Source organism: Cannabis sativa, chromosome 5, assembly GCF_029168945.1.
Source record: "Cannabis sativa cultivar Pink pepper isolate KNU-18-1 chromosome 5, ASM2916894v1, whole genome shotgun sequence".
Taxonomy (NCBI): Eukaryota; Viridiplantae; Streptophyta; class Magnoliopsida; order Rosales; family Cannabaceae; genus Cannabis; species Cannabis sativa.
The window spans coordinates 6,798,628-6,815,105 of NC_083605.1; the positions used below are offsets into that span (position 1 = coordinate 6,798,628).

The 16,478-nt window shown below is 34.1% G+C and overlaps 1 protein-coding gene across 1 annotated transcript; it reads left to right on the plus strand.

The window, feature by feature from the left end:
- The first annotated feature begins 2,306 nt into the window (after nucleotides 1-2,306).
- Nucleotides 2,307-8,339, plus strand: LOC115717065 (ABC transporter C family member 10). Its single transcript, XM_061115340.1, has 12 exons — nucleotides 2,307-2,602; nucleotides 2,712-4,759; nucleotides 4,849-5,169; nucleotides 5,258-5,344; nucleotides 5,430-6,017; nucleotides 6,105-6,269; nucleotides 6,391-6,685; nucleotides 6,775-6,989; nucleotides 7,079-7,384; nucleotides 7,485-7,545; nucleotides 7,625-7,864; nucleotides 8,018-8,339. The coding sequence occupies exons 2-12, from the start codon at nucleotides 2,717-2,719 to the stop codon at nucleotides 8,128-8,130; spliced, it is 4,434 nt and encodes a 1,477-aa protein (XP_060971323.1). The 5' UTR covers nucleotides 2,307-2,602; nucleotides 2,712-2,716; the 3' UTR covers nucleotides 8,131-8,339.
- Nucleotides 8,340-16,478: the final 8,139 nt, after the last annotated feature.

The following is a 16,478-nucleotide window of genomic DNA, read 5'->3' on the forward strand; positions in this document are numbered from 1 at the left end:
TATTCAACCTATATGGTAGAGTTAAAAATTGCAGATTGCTTGACACTTCTCCAAACAGCTGCTCCACCCCTAAGAGTGAAAACCATCCTAAATGTAGACTTTCTGTCATCAAGACAAGTCTAAAAATTTGAGTCAGTATAACCTAAAGGATTCAAAACACCACTCTTGTAGACCAAGACATAGTTCCTAGTCCTCTTTAAGTATTTCAAAATATGCTTAACTGTAGTCAAATGTTCCTTTCCTGGGTTGGATTGATACCTGCTCATAATTCTCACTGCATAGTAAATGTCTGGTCTAGTGCATATCATATCATACATCAGACTTCCAAGTGCTGAAGCATAAGGAATTTTTCTCATATCTTCTATCTCTTGAGGATTAGTAGGAGACTGTTCCTTAGATAGTCGCAAACCATATCTAGAAGGCATAATTGCCCCTTTGACATTGGTCATTGAGAAATGTTCTAACACCTTATCAATGTAAGCTGCTTGTGAGAGAACAAGTGATCTATTCTTGTGGTCTCTAATAATTTGGATCCCGAGAACATAATTAGCTTCACCCAAGTCTTTCATTTTGAACTGGGTGCTAAGTCATTCCTTAACGTCTGTCATCTTCTTGACATTATTTACGGACCGCGGTAACTATTGTGGCTCCAGAACCCATATTCTCCAGGGCTAGCTCCACCACCAGTTTACGGACATGTAGCAACGATTTCAGGTGGACCGCACCTCGTAAGAAGCACTAGGAACTCTTAGAAAAGGTACTTAAAAGAGCTAGACGGGGAAGGAGAAAAATGCACGTTAGTACAGTCTCCTGCCCAATGTCCTCGGATAATGAGTTTGCCTATCACATTCACAGAATAGGACGCGCGACACTTGCAAATAAAAGGCTATCTAGGATCTTAGTGGATTAAAATACAACTACCCACTTCCAATCCAATCCAACTGTAACTACTATGTCTAATATTTTCTAATTGGATTGGATTTGAATGATTCAGTGTAATTGGATCACAAATCGGATCACACTCTTTATTGAGGGTTGGGAAGAGAAAGTTTTGATGTTAGGGTAAAGATATTTGATTACAATTAGATTTAGTGTATCATTATACTTTATTTAGCAAAACACTATACGTAAATTATAGTTTAACTAAATAGAGAGAACGGCCAATAATTTTTAAAATACAGAACTAAAATTTATATTTACTCTATTACATAACCGCGCGAAGCGCAACTACATTTACTAGTATCCAATAATCTAAGAGGCTTTGTCACATGGAGTAAAAAGAATGGATGGACAAGTGTTATAATTGAGTCTGATTGTTTGAAAGTCATGAGTGATTTGCAAAAGCCAAACTATATGGTCTCTCCTTATGGCCATATTCTTTATGATTGTGTGACTTTGATTTCTGATTTTGATGATGTTTCTTTTAAGTTTGTTAAGCGGTCTGCTAATAAGGTTGCGCATGCTTTAGCGCGATCTTCTCTTTATGATGCTGATCGTAATTTTAGTATGGATTCTTTACCTTTTGTAATTGCATCCTTGGTTTTGGATGATTTGATTTAATGAAGCTTAATCATTATTAAAAAAAAAAAAAACTAAAAGATCGATAGTCTTAAATTCTTAATCAATAAATATTTTTCTTAGGTAGCCATAGACTTAGTCTAGTGGTTCTACACTTCTCCTCACAAAGAGGAGGTTCTAAGTTTTCGAATCCCCCCTTTCCCAATATAAAAAAAAAAAAGATAAATATTTCCTTTATAAAATATATAAGGATATGTTCATAAATAATTAAAAAAGTCAAAAAAAAAAAATTACAAAAATAGATTGTACATAGTTTTTAATATTTTGAAAATTTTATTTAAAGAAAATACAAATTTATATTATTTTCAAGTTATTTTTATATTCTACTCTTATAATTTTGAGGTTGATTTTTGTTATTTGTATATTTTATTTATATTTATTTTGATATTATTTGAGTGATATTTTTCTATTAATTTATGTGATTTTTTTTATTATTTTTATAAAATACTATAAAAATGTCAAATATATATATTTGAAGAAATTTTTTATACCAAAAAAATAGTAATTTGGGTAAATTTTTCAAATATGTATTTATATGTTATTTCAATAGAGCCATAGAGTTTGAGGGAATCAAGTTTCTGAGTGCCAGGACAAGATGCACAGTCCAGAAATTGTTTTTGTGGCAGTAAGTCTTTTTTAATTATTAAAATAATAAAATAATAATAATAAGAAATAATCAATTTGTTTTTATTGAAATAAAGATTACTATATTTATTTATGGTCACAGTTTTTCGTAGGTGTTGAATTTTACGTGAATAAGACAATGAACGAACAGAGGGACATAACGACAAAGATGAGACGCAAGACTCAGGCTTATGTGTTATTTAATTATATATCATCACTCAATTCATTTTATATATTAACAAACTTGACTCTTGATTTTGGCTCACAAAACTCTTGGATTTTTTTCAGCTTAGGAAAGACCTGTTTTGCTGGGACTCTTTATTGTGAAGTGAACTATGTTTGTGACTTCAATTGAGGCCTAAGAGGAGAAGAAACACATCCTGTTTTTATGCAAATTAAGGTACTATGTTATACTATACATATGCTTCTGTTTTTGTTTTGTTTTTATTTTGGGAAATGCAGCAACAGTTTGAGAATATATTTATGTTTGAATTTGTTTTTTTGCTAAGATTACATGAAGATGGAGAATATATGGGCTATGTTTTGTGCTGCTGATCAATCTGGTAGTTCACAATTTGAGCTTTGGAATAACCCTTTTTCATGTACCAACAATGCTTTGATGATCTTCTTTGATGTTGTTCTTTTAATCATGCTCTTAATCACCGTGATTAAAAAACCATCTTCAAAGCTGGGTCATGTTCCATCTTGGTTTCAAGGTCTTTCTTTTCTTCAGATTGTGTCTGTTGTCTTCAACAGCTGTCTTGGATTGTCATTTCTGTTCTTTGGATTCTTTATATTAGAACAGAATCTAAAGAAAAATCATACTGTTGTGCCTTTGAATCAATGGCTGCAAGCCTTATTTCAAGGTTTCACTTGGTTATTTGTGGCCTTGATGGTAAGTATCAAGGTGAAACAGCTTCCAAGAGTGCCTGTTCGGCTGTTGTCAATTCTCGCAAGCTTGTTTACTGGATTCGCTTGTGTTTTGTCTTTGTTTGCTGCTCTTTCGATCAAACAAGTGACGATTAAGATAGCTTTAGATGTTTTATCTTTTCCAGGAGCTGTTCTTTTACTCTTATGTGCTTATAAGAGTTGTAAATATGAAGAGAGTGATGAGGATGTTGTCACTCAAAATGGTCTTTATACACCTCTAAATGGTGAGCCTAATAGTATTGATAAAGGCAGCCATGACTCGGTTACCCCATTTGCCAAAGCAGGATGGTTCAGCAAGTACACTTTCGGGTGGCTGCATTCGTTGATGAAAATGGGAAAAGAGAAAACTCTCAAGGAAGAAGATATGCCGAGGCTGCGAGAAGATGATAGAGCAGAAAGTTGCTATCAAATGTTCTTGGAGCAACTGGAGAAACAAAAACACAAGGATCCTTCTTCTCAACCATCACTGTTGAAGATAATACTTTTATGCCATTTGAAAGAGATTTTCATATCTGGTTTTTTTGCTTTAATAAAGATTTTGACTCTCTCAGCTGGTCCTTTGCTTCTTAATGCCTTCATTTTGGTAGCTGAAGGAAAACAAAGTTTCATGTATGAAGGTTATGTATTAGCCATTACTCTTTTTATTTCAAAGAGCCTTGAATCCATCTCACAAAGACAGTGGTATTTTAGAAGTAGACTTATTGGTCTGCAAGTGAGATCACTACTCACTGCATCAATTTACAACAAGCAACTGAGATTATCTAACTCTGCTAGGCTTATTTATTCAAGTGGTGAGATTATGAATTATGTTACTGTTGATGCATATAGGATTGGGGAATTCCCATTTTCTTTCCATAACACTTGGACAACTAGTCTCCAAATCTGTATTGCCTTAGTGATTCTCTTCCAATCAGTTGGATTGGCGACGGTTGCAGCATTGGTTGCAATAATTCTTACTGTGATATGTAATGCTCCACTTGCTAAGCTACAACACAAGTTTCAGGTGAGGCTTATGACAGCTCAAGATGAGAGGCTGAAAGCTCTCTCCGAGGCTCTTGTGAACATGAAGGTGTTGAAACTATACGCGTGGGAAACTCACTTCAAGAATGTGGTGGAAAGTTTGAGGACGGTAGAGTTGAAATGGTTATTGGCTGTGCAGTTTCGAAAAGCATATAATTCTATTCTACTCTGGGCATCTCCTATTTTGGTCTCTGCTGCAACATTTGGAGCTTGTTATTTTCTCAAAGTACCCCTTCACGCCAACAATGTCTTCACATTTTTAGCAACTTTACGCCTTGTTCAGGAACCTATTAGATCAATACCTGATATTATTAGTGTGGTGATTCAAGCAAAGGTTGCATTTACAAGAATTGAGACTTTTCTTGAGGCCCCAGAACTACAGATTACAAGAGACAGTCAAAAGTTCAACTTGGAGAGTGGGGACAAAGCCATTATTTGTAACTCAGCTGATTTTTCATGGGAAGATAATTTATCAAAGCCAACTTTGAGAAACATAAATTTACAAGTTAGCCCTGGTGAAAAGGTGGCTATATGTGGTGAGGTTGGCTCAGGGAAATCAACTCTTTTGGCTGCAATTCTTGGTGAAGTTCCAAATGTACAAGGCAGTGTAAGTAATCTATGCACTGCTAACCTTCCTTTCATTCAGGTTAAGGAAACTAACCATTATCATCTTACTTATAATTTCTTGAATTTCAGATTCAAGTTTACAGAAATATTGCCTATGTCTCTCAGACAGCATGGATCCAAACGGGCACCATACAAGACAATATTTTGTTTGGCTCCCCTATGGATGGTCTAAGGTACAGAGAAACACTTGAGAGATGTTCACTAGTGAAGGATTTTGAACTGTTACCATATGGTGACTTGACAGAAATTGGAGAAAGAGGAGTAAATTTGAGTGGTGGCCAGAAACAGCGAATCCAACTTGCTCGCGCACTCTATCAAAATGCTGATGTATATCTTTTGGATGATCCATTCAGTGCTGTTGATGCACATACTGCTACAAGCTTATTTAATGTAATCATTCCTTCCCAACAATTTTAGTGTCTTAATTATTTATCTTTGTCTTTCTTTCGGTTTGGTTCTTATGCTTACTTGATTTCAGGAATATGTTATGGAAGCACTATCAAACAAGACTGTCATGCTTGTGACCCATCAAGTTGATTTCTTACCTGCATTTGATTCTGTTTTGGTTAGTCTTCTTCAATTCAAGTTCCAAGAAATATGTCTTATATCTATGACAACACTTAATAATAATAATACCCAATTGTTGACAGATAATGTCTGATGGGGAAATTTTAGAATCAGCTCCTTACCATGAATTATTGTCGAAAAGCAAAGAGTTTCAAGACCTCGTGAATGCGCACAAAGAGACTGCTGGTTCTGAAAGGCTTGCTTATGTAAATACCACAGAGAAACTTGTAACATCTAGTAAGGAAATAAGAAAGAGTTTCACAGAAAAGAACTTCCAAGTATCTACAGGAGATCAGTTGATTAAGGTAGAAGAAAGAGAAATAGGAGACGCGGGATTAAGGCCTTACATACAATATCTGAGTCAGAACAAAGGGTACTTGTACTTTATCATCTTAAGTACAAGTCACCTTATATTCGCCATTGGTCTGATGTTGCAGAACTCTTGGATGGCTGTTGCTGTAGATAATCCTCATATCAGCACATTGAAGCTAATCCTTATTTACTTGTTGATTGGATGTTGCTCCTTAATAGTTTTGCTTTTGAGATCCATTTCTATAGTTTATTTGAGTATTGAATCCTCAAAATCTTTATTTTCCCAACTACTAAATTCCCTTTTTCGATCTCCAATGTCCTTTTACGACTCCACACCTTTGGGAAGGATACTTAGTCGGGTATGCATCTAGAACAACAGATTCAATTACAAGTACAAGACTTGTTCATAAAACTAATACTCATCTTTTATCTTTGTTCTTAAACAGGTTTCATCTGATCTGAGTATAGTTGATATGGATGTTGCATTTGGCTTATTCTTTGCTGTTGGATCGTCCATCAATGCGATCTTTAATCTTGGAGTACTAGCTGTTATCGCTTGGCAAGTGCTGTTTGTATCATTACCAACTATATATCTGGCTTTTCTGTTGCAGGTAATTAAGTTATGCCTAGTTTTCTTGAGACTATTTCTTAGCTTTTGTACATTTTTCATGTCATGTGTCATACTTCTTTGACTAATATATATGTTCTTTTTTTGAATGAAAAAATCATTAGAAATATTACTTTGCTACTACTAAAGAACTTATGCGAATCAACGGCACAACAAAGTCCTTGGTAGCAAACCATCTTGCAGAATCTGTGGCTGGTGCAATAACAATTAGAGCCTTTAAAAGAGAAGAACAATTTTTCATGAAAAGTTTAGAGCTCATTGACATAAATGCTAGCCCATTTTTTCATAGTTTTGCAGCAAGTGAATGGTTAATCCAAAGATTAGAAACACTCAGTGCAACAATTCTTGCTTCTGCAGCATTCTGTATGGTCCTTCTTCCCCCTGAAACTTTAAGCTCTGGTTAGTATTTAACAACTTTTGTCTTGGTACCATTTTCACTACCTAAAAATAAACTCATTCATCCAAAACAAAAATTTGTGTTGCTGCAGGATTTATTGGAATGGCACTAACATACGGTCTATCCATGAACATTTCGGTAGTGAATTCTATTCAAAGGCAATGCATTCTCACAAATTACATGATTTCAGTAGAAAGGCTGAACCAATACATGTGCATACCAAGTGAGGCGCCTGAAGTGATTAAAGAAAACCGCCCCCCAACCAGTTGGCCTAATGTGGGGAAAGTAGAGATAAGTAACTTACAGGTAAATAAAAGAATCTACTCTTTGATGGTTTAAAATAGCTCTTGCAAATAGAAAGAATGCTGATGCGGTGTTGATTTTCAAAAAAACAGATCAGATATAGAGCCAACTCTCCACTTGTTCTTCGCGGTATTAGCTGCACATTTGCTGGAGGACATAAGATTGGGATAGTTGGTAGAACAGGTAGTGGAAAGACTACTTTAGTAGGAGCTTTGTTTCGTCTAGTGGAGCCAACCCAAGGGACAATACTAGTTGATGGCATTGACATATGTACAATAGGACTTCATGATTTGAGGTCACGTTTTGGAGTAATACCTCAAGATCCCACTCTTTTTAATGGGACTGTTAGATACAATTTGGACCCTTTATCTCAACATTCTGACCACGAAATATGGGAGGTAACCATAATACAATGTTATACTGATGCATCAGTTGAATGAGGCTTTTGTTTTGACAAAACAAGGTTTGATCATATTTTCCCTTTTTCTGACTTTCAAGGTTCTTGGAAAGTGTCAACTTAAAGAAGCGATTGAGGAGAAAGGCGGTCTGGACTCGTCAGGTAATGACAACAAAATTTGATACATGACAAGTAAGTGACACATTAAGAGATGTCATAAGTGTTGTTTTGCTATTCTCAGTTGCGGATGATGGCTCGAATTGGAGTATGGGACAAAGGCAATTGTTCTGTTTGGGAAGAGCTCTACTGAGGAGAAGTAGGATATTGGTCCTTGATGAAGCAACTGCTTCCATTGACAATGCAACTGATATGATTCTACAAAAAACCATTAGAACTGAGTTTGCTGACTGCACTGTCATCACAGTAGCTCATCGAATACCAACTGTGATGGACTGCACCATGGTTCTTGCCATGAGCAATGGTAATAATCTTCATTGCAGTAGTTGAAAATCTTCAAACTTGACTTATAAACTTGTGGTTATTCCACTATGTCAATACTAATTTCGGTTTGACTAAATCATTTTCAAAGGGGAGAGTTTAGTTTTTCATTTTGAAATTTGATTTTGGATTTCAGGAAAAATAATAGAGTATGAGGAGCCAATGAAGTTGATGAAAAAAGAAGGATCACTTTTTGGAAAGCTGGTGAATGAGTACTGGTCTCATTTACAGTCTGCTGAATCACATTGATACTACATAGAATAAAATTGCAAGTCAATAGGTGACATTGCTTAGCTCTTATATTGAGACATTAATGAGTATTTATTGGATGAAATAATAAGTTATCTTATATAATCAATCAATTCACAGTTGATCCTCTAATCTTCATGTAACCAATATAGAAAATTGTTGGCCTTTTTATGAATAGCACATGCAATATTTTCATTCCATAGTAAAAATTAATTACAAATGCTATTTGGTATTTTTTCTTTCTAAGTTTAGCTTTTCGGAAAGCTCTTTTTTATTGAGAAAGGTCCTAAAATTTACTTTTGGGTAAGGCTATAGTGCATCTCTAATGAGGTATTTCAGTAGTTTCCCTATCTGTTTCGGTATTTAGGAGAGTTTTTTAGTTTAATTTTAACAATTTTGAACTATTTGCAAATTTTCAAAAAATTTCAAGTAGCTTACAATGCTGAAAATAAAATTTACATATTTTGTTGCATGTGTGACTATTTTTCTTATATGCGAAGTATGTAATTGTTTAAATCTTATTTTTGGCATTGTAAATTATTCAGAATTTTCTAAAAATTTACAAGTAGTCTTACATAGCTACAACGTATGCAATCATAAAAAAAATTAGACTAAAAATCTCTCATGGATCTTGAAACAGATAGAAAATCTAGTAAAACGATCATTTAGGGATCTACTACAGAAATTTCCAAAAAATTTCATATCAGAAGAGTTTTACAAATCTAGGTCTGTTTTATGGATCTAAGTTTGAAACAAAATCTAAAACTCACCAGTAATTCAACGAGTAATTAAAGTATTTTCAAAACTTTCAAATTTTTTTAATAATAAATTCAATTACAGGCATAGTATTTATCCAGTGAAATTCTTTTAAACTAATTCAACAAGACCTTGTAGAAAAGAACATCTCAGAGCTTAAGTAATTCAAGAATCTAATTCCATATTTATTACAAAATAAGCTCATAAATCAAACTATTGGAGATCTTATTTATAATTGAATTAAGGAGGCGTTTGGTTGGGAGGAATAAAAATATAGGAATAGGAATGGGAATGGGAATGGGAATGGGAATGGGAATAGAAATGGAATGGAATAAAATTTAAAATGGATAAAAAAAATTGATAAAAAAATAATTAAATTTTTTTTCTTGTTACATTGGAATGGTCATTCTTTCCTTTTTAAAATGGAATAGCCATTCCATCAAAATGGTAGAAAGAGCATTCCATTGGAATGTCATTCCAATACTTTAAAATGCAACCAAACAAAGGAATGGAATGAAAATTATTTCCTTTCCATTCCATTCCATTTTATTACCTCCAACCAAACGCCACCTAAATTCAACAAAACAAACATCAAACACAGATGTAAAAGCTTAAAAGGTAATTAAACATGAGAAGCAAAAACAAACAAACAAACAAAAATCTTTATTTGTTTGGCAATATCAAGACATTGACATTCAACTACATCTAACATGCAATGCACACTCACTAGCATATATATACTTCCTACTTTTATATGAAAGTAGGTATTAATATCTTGTACTAAATATTCTGCCAAAACCTCCCATCTACTCTGAATAAGAAGTGTAATATAAAAAGGTTCTCTTTTTTTTTTTTTACCAAAAATAGTTGAGTCCCTACTTATTTTATAATCCCTACTTAATTAAGACTTGCCTTTTTGTTGGTATTATATTATGCTATTTATTGGGATCATATATAATTTGATACTAATTACTATTTACAATAATTCTTTATGATATCCAAATAATAAAAAAAAAAATTGAGTACTAATTTTCATATTTAAATACTTGTGTTACCTGCTATAAAAAAATTATTAGTATCTAAATATAATTTTATTATTGAATTTTAATAAAACATAATAAAAATAAAAGTATAATTAATATTAATAAATTATTTAATGACATCTAAAAAAAGTATTTGTATTGCATCCCGTCAGGTTCTTGGGAAAAGTACCAGCACAAAGCACCTCGATCATCCTGTAAATACTTCCGGGTCTGAAGTGGTTTGTTGGTCCTTACCCTCTAAATTTTGAATCAACCATTATCATATTCAATCTCCAAGTGGATCAACTTGGTTCTACTGTGGGTCCCTTTCCTTTTGCAGGGTCACGAGATGGCCTAGAATTAGTAGACCAATGAGAGGTAGCTCTCAGTGGTAATCAAGTTTCCTTACGATTCATATTGCTCTGAGTAGGGTCCTTATTGACTCGGTCCACCGAGGGTTTGCTTCCCCATTAATGGGTCCCTCACTTCTGGTTTGAGGCTTGTCAGACTCTTGATGGGGGTTAGCTTCCCTAATTAGGGGTCCTTCACTTTTGATTTGAGGCATTTTGGGCTCTTACCAAGGATTTGCTTCTAGGGACATTAGTGTCAATTGCTTGAGGAGCATTGGCAGTGCTACTGGGACTAGTAGCTGTAGCATTTTGTGCATTTAGGGTTTCACCCTAAACGTTGGTGCCTATGTGGCCAGTTGGCGGACGAGGCACCCTTCCTCTAGTGGATGACATTTTCCCTAGTTGTGTCATGTTATCAACTTGATATTCATCGCGTATCGATTGAGCCATATTGGCTCTCCTCTGCCTCTAGGCAGCTTGCTGAGCCTCAACGCTAGTCCATTGCTCTTGGAACTAGCATTGTGTTGGGTTTTGTGCCCTAAATAAAACTCATTTCAATATAATCAGATTTACTTATTAATAAAGATCATAAATAACATTTTATGTTGCATGGTTCACATGATTTATTTCATGATTATATATATATAATGTATGAATTCCATTTAAGTCCACAACATATGAATTTGTTAATGATTATAGTGTTGTCAGCACAGTGGAATATAATCTTAATTATATGTTCGAAAGTTTATTCCCTGATTTGTCAGAACACTAGATTTAGACTGACATGGTATAATCAGCGATAGGTATTCTTACACCTTGGAAAAGTGTTATGTCCTTTCCAGGATATTGGCAAAGTTTACCAGTATCGGATGTATGGAGTATACATCGGAAGGGACCGATATTGAACTTTGATTAGATATATTAAAATTTACTGTAATATCTATTCAATTCAATATCACCTGTTGATCCTAAATCAAATGACCTTAATCCTGATATGGGTAGGTTCGATCTCAAGAGTACTATACATGTTCTTTGATTTGTTAGTTAAGCCTACTTTTGGGTCAGGGTGATACGTACATTTTGGGAACACGGTAGGGCAATTGAGTGGGAGCGCTAACATAAATATGGAATCTATAGCTTCTATCTGGCGAATAGAAAGTAAAGGATGATTTCCTTCGAGCTTAACCAAACGAAAATAAATGGTGGAGTACTCATTTCACTTAGCTAAAATATCATTTATACAGGGTTAAGTGTTTTAAGGATAAAATACATTGTAGGGTGTTACGGTAATTTAATCCCTTTACAGTGTAAATCATCTATATAGAGGATCATTGATCAAATTAGGATTATAACAACGGATAACTAATGACGTATCTATATCGTGGAACATATAGATCGTTCTATATGACTGAGAGTGCAATTCCAAGTTCTGAGTGTGGATTCAATAAGGAATTAATAAGTTAGGGAATTTACTTGGTAAATTCGGTTCGACTTATTGGAAGCTCGGTTATATAGACCCATGGTCCCCATACTATTTGAGACCATACTGCTTGTAAGACTCAGTTAATTGATTTTAATTAATCAATTATAACTCTAAAGTTAGACTATGTCTACTTTATGAATTTTCACTAAGCAAGGGCGAAATTGTAAGGAAAAGAGATTCTAGGTGTATTTATTGATTAAGAGACTTTATATGTCTAATTAATAAATATATTAATTGAAAATATTATTTAATAATTATTTTTAAGTTATTAAATAATTAGAATTGACATTTAAATGGTTAAATTGGAAAATTGGCATTTTTGAGAAAATGGGAATGAAAAATAACAAAATGGGAAAGTTGCAAAGTGAGGCCCAATTTCCTAATCTGGCCGCCCACTATGCATAGGCTTTTACCATTTATTTTTTCATTATTTTAATGCCATACAATTCTAACCTAAACCTAGAGGCATTCTATAAATAGAAAGTATTGGCTTCAGGAAACTCATGACTTTGCACATTGTTTCTTTCAGAAAAAGCCTAGCCGCCCCTCTCTCTCTCTCTTTTCCTCTCTTAAATTTCAAAAATCCTTGGGTGAATGAGTAGTGCCCACACACAGCAAGTGGTACCTCAATCATATAGTATGTAATACTGTGGAAAATCAGCATCAAAGAAGGAGAGAAAGAGATCCAGATTCAGATCTTGATAATGCTCTGCTACAAAAAGGAATCAAGGGCTAGAGATTTGAATGGAAGGAGTCATTAAATTCCGCTGCACCCAATGTAAGATTTTCTTAAACTCTTATGTGTTTATTTCATTCTTTTAGAATTCATATTAGGATGTTAATGAAACATACTTGGTAGTAAATCTAGATCCTGGTAAAATATTTCCAACACATTGGAACTCTTCTCACTACTTATCCAGTGACTCTCGCCAATTCCTTTGCAAGGTAGCAAATGACTCTTTTAGATGCTTAACCTCAGGGTTGAGCCCATGCTCCTCATCATGCCTCAAGTGTTCCTCTTTGAGGCCCACATGCTCACCGTCAAGGTCCACACACGGCTTACCTAGTGGCACAGAACCAAGCCCCTACTGGCGTCTTATTTGGTGGTATTGAGCCAAGGGATCTTGACCTACCTCCCGAGGTCGTGCCAACTAAAGCATCGCAACCAATACTGGTGGAACTAGTTGTCACAATTTTTTTGAAAGTTCTTAGGTTCTTGTACTTATGAACTCCTTTCGAAATGAAGCACTTATTCTAAAAACTTAAAGGAAACCAAGGTACTCGAGTGGTGCTCTCAATGAAAGCACCAAAATTTTTACATTGAAAAACGATGAACTTCGCACTGTCTAATAAGTAGTGGCAGCCAACGAATGTATGAACATAATATAAAAAGAGAACACTATAATGATAGTAGTTCACTCCCCTTATTGCAAAGGTAATGGAGCTACATCTGCTTAGAGTTTTAATTATGACAAAAATTCAATTGCCTTACAAGAGAACTCAATAAAAAATGACTAAGTCTAGCTTCACTTCACAATTTTTAAAGAGAGAAAGTGTGAAAATAGAGAAGCACTGACCATGTAGAGAGAATATAAAGTGTGTATAATGAGCTAATGTAGCTCTCCTTTTATAGAGAAGGAGGTCCAATTAAATTATAATAAAATGATAGAAAATTCTCATGAAATTTGCTAAAAACTTTTGCACGAACTCACGAGTAAATTTTGAGGTCCGAAACTTCAAAATTTGCGGCAGTGGTGTGAGAGTCATGTAGAGTCTTGAAAATAGATTTAATTTTCTACTTGAATCGCATCATTTGGATAAAAATTAGAGAGTTATGGCCATTTTACTGAGCGATATGCACTGCTAAAAAGTGACTACGAAATCAGGCTAACTTTTTTGACGCCCAAGTTGACATTTAGGCACCCATAACTTAGTTTCCTGGGATTTAGGCATATTTTTTGGTGCTTGAATGATGTGATAGCTATCCTTTGGTCATTATTTTTCCTTGGGAAAGTTCTCTTGCAAATTTTACTTGATATGCACGGGTGATGTCCAATGAATCACTAGTGACGACTAGGTGACACCCGTGTGATCACTGGTGCACATGAGTGTTGGTGGACTTGCGCGTGATACATGTACAAGAGATATTGACTTGTGGAAGCATCTAAATCTAATTTTGGGGGTAAAATAAGACTGATGCTCGAAGCCAAACTGATGTTCGAAGGATAAAACACCGAGCTCGAGGCCAATATCAACTAGGCACCCACTGTGCTTGCACACTAGTGTTGGGTTTTATGCCCTAAATAAAACTCATTTCAATATAATCAGATTTACTTATTAATATAGATCAGAAATAACATTTAATGTTGCATGGTTCACATGATTTATTTCATGATTATATGTACATAATGTATAAATTCATCTGAAACCCTTTTCACATACTTGATCCTGTTTATTGTGCCGTCAACACATTGGAAAGTAAACATGACTATGTGAATAAAGTTTCCTAGATTTATCAGACATAGGATTTTACTGATATGATAATCTACAACAGAGTTTACTTGCATTTGGAGAAGTGTTATGTTCTTTCCAGAGCATTGGATAAAGTAAATCTCAGGTTGGATGCATGGAGTATGCATCAGAAGGGACCGATATTGAACTTTGACTTAGATTTATTAAACTTACTGTAATATCTATTCAAGTCAATATCGCCTAGTTGATCCTAGATCAAATGATCTTAATCCTGATATGATTAGGCTCAATCTCGAGAGGCTATTCGTGTTCTTTGATTTGTTAGTTAAGCCTACTTTTAGGTCAGGGTGATACGTACATTTGGGGAACACAATAGTGCAATTGAGTGGGAGCGCTATCATAAACATGGAATCTATAGCTTCTATCTGGCGAATAGTAAGCAAAGGATGATCTCCTTCGAGCTTGAGCAAACGAACATAAATAGTGGAGTACTCATTTCACATAAGCTGAAATATCATTTATACGGGGTCAAGTGTTTTAAGGAATAAATACATTGTAGGGTGTAACGGTAATTTAATCCCTTTACAGTGTAGATCATTCATATAGAGGATCAGTGATCACATTAGGATTATAACAATGGATAACTAATGATGTGTCTATATGGTGGAACATATAGAGCATTCTATATAACTGAGAGTGCAATTCTAAGTTCTATGCGTGGATTCAACGAAGAATTAATAAGTTAGTGAATTTTAGTAATAAATTCTTGATCTACTTATTGGAAGCTCGGTTATATAGACCCATGGTCCCCGCACTAGTTGAGATAATATTGCTTGTGAGACTCATATAATTGGTTTTGATTAATCAATTGTAATTCTCAAATTAGACTATGTCTATTTGTGAAATTTTCACTAAGTAAGGGCGAAATTGTAAAGAAAGAGTTTATAGGGGCATATTTGTTAATTATGATACTTTGTATGGTTCAATTAATAAATATGATAAATGACAATATTATTTAATAATTATTTATAGTTATTAAATAGTTAGAATTGGCATTTAAATGGTTGAATTTGAAAATTGACGTTTTTGAGAAAATCAGATGCAGAAAAGATAAAACTGTAAAATTGCAAAAAGTGAGGCCCAAATCCACTAAGCATGGCAGACCACTTTTGTAGGAAATTTAAACTGATATTTTCATTATTTTAATGCCAAATAATTCAAACCTAACCCTAGTGGAATGCTATAAATAGATAGTGAAGGCTTCAGGAAAATTACACTTTTCTTCTGACACTTCTGATTCAGAAAAAACTGAGCCTTCTCTCTCCCTATCTTTGGCCAACCCTTCTCTTTCTCCTTCCCTCTTCAATTTCAAAAATCTTAGTGTGAGAGTAGTGCCCACACACAGCAAGTGATACCTCAATCATAGTGAGGAAGATCGTGAAGAAAGACTTTCAGCCAGAAGGAGGTTTCAGCATCAAAGATTCAGAGAAAGAGATCCAGGTTCAGATATTGATAATGCTCTGCTACAGAAAGGAATCAAGGGCTAGATATCTGAACGGAAGGAGTCATTATGTTCCGCTGCACCCAATGTAAGGTTTCTTTAACTTTATACGTGTTTATTTCATCGTTTTAGAAAGTTCATATTTAGGGTGTTAATAAACATACTTGTGAGTAGATCTAAGATCCTGGTAAAATAATTTCTAACAACTGGCCTCAGAGCCATGGTAATTGATTTGCTTGCAAGAAATTTGGACTTAAAACGATTTGTTTGATGTTTGGATGGTATCATGTTGTTTTGAGTGTTGTTTGATGATTGATTGATGTTTGTGAATTTTTGTGAAAAATAATTGAAAAAATCTGTTTCTGGAATTATTTTTATTGGATAGTATGGAAAAAATTAAGCAATTTACTTTTTTACAGAACTCAATTTCGATTTAATTTGAATTAGTTATGATTTTTTGAAGTTTCGAAAAATATCGGGATGGTGTCACTGCCCCACGCGCGCATACTGTCCGTACAGCTCGCATTTTTTTCGTTTTTCTTCGATTTTTCATGCTTTTTCATGGATTTAACTTCCGATTTTTTGTGTAGTTTTGTATTTAGACATTTACTATTCCTATTTCAATTCTAAATATCATAATTAAATTAATTAATTTTTTTAAAATTAATTCATGATAATTCATGATATTAGTGTAATTTGAATTTGAAAATAGTAAATATCTATCTTTTTTGTTTAATTATCTATCTTATTTTTAAATTTGATTA

Excerpts from the sequence above, each read along its gene's own strand:
- LOC115717065 (XM_061115340.1), top strand. The coding sequence starts at position 2,717 with ATGAAGATGGAGAATATATGGGCTATGTTTTGTGCTGCTGATCAATCT. Across the intron at positions 6,990-7,078 it reads TAGAGATAAGTAACTTACAG|ATCAGATATAGAGCCAACTC; the intron begins GTAAATAAAAGA and ends TCAAAAAAACAG. Across the intron at positions 7,546-7,624 it reads AGGCGGTCTGGACTCGTCAG|TTGCGGATGATGGCTCGAAT; the intron begins GTAATGACAACA and ends TGCTATTCTCAG.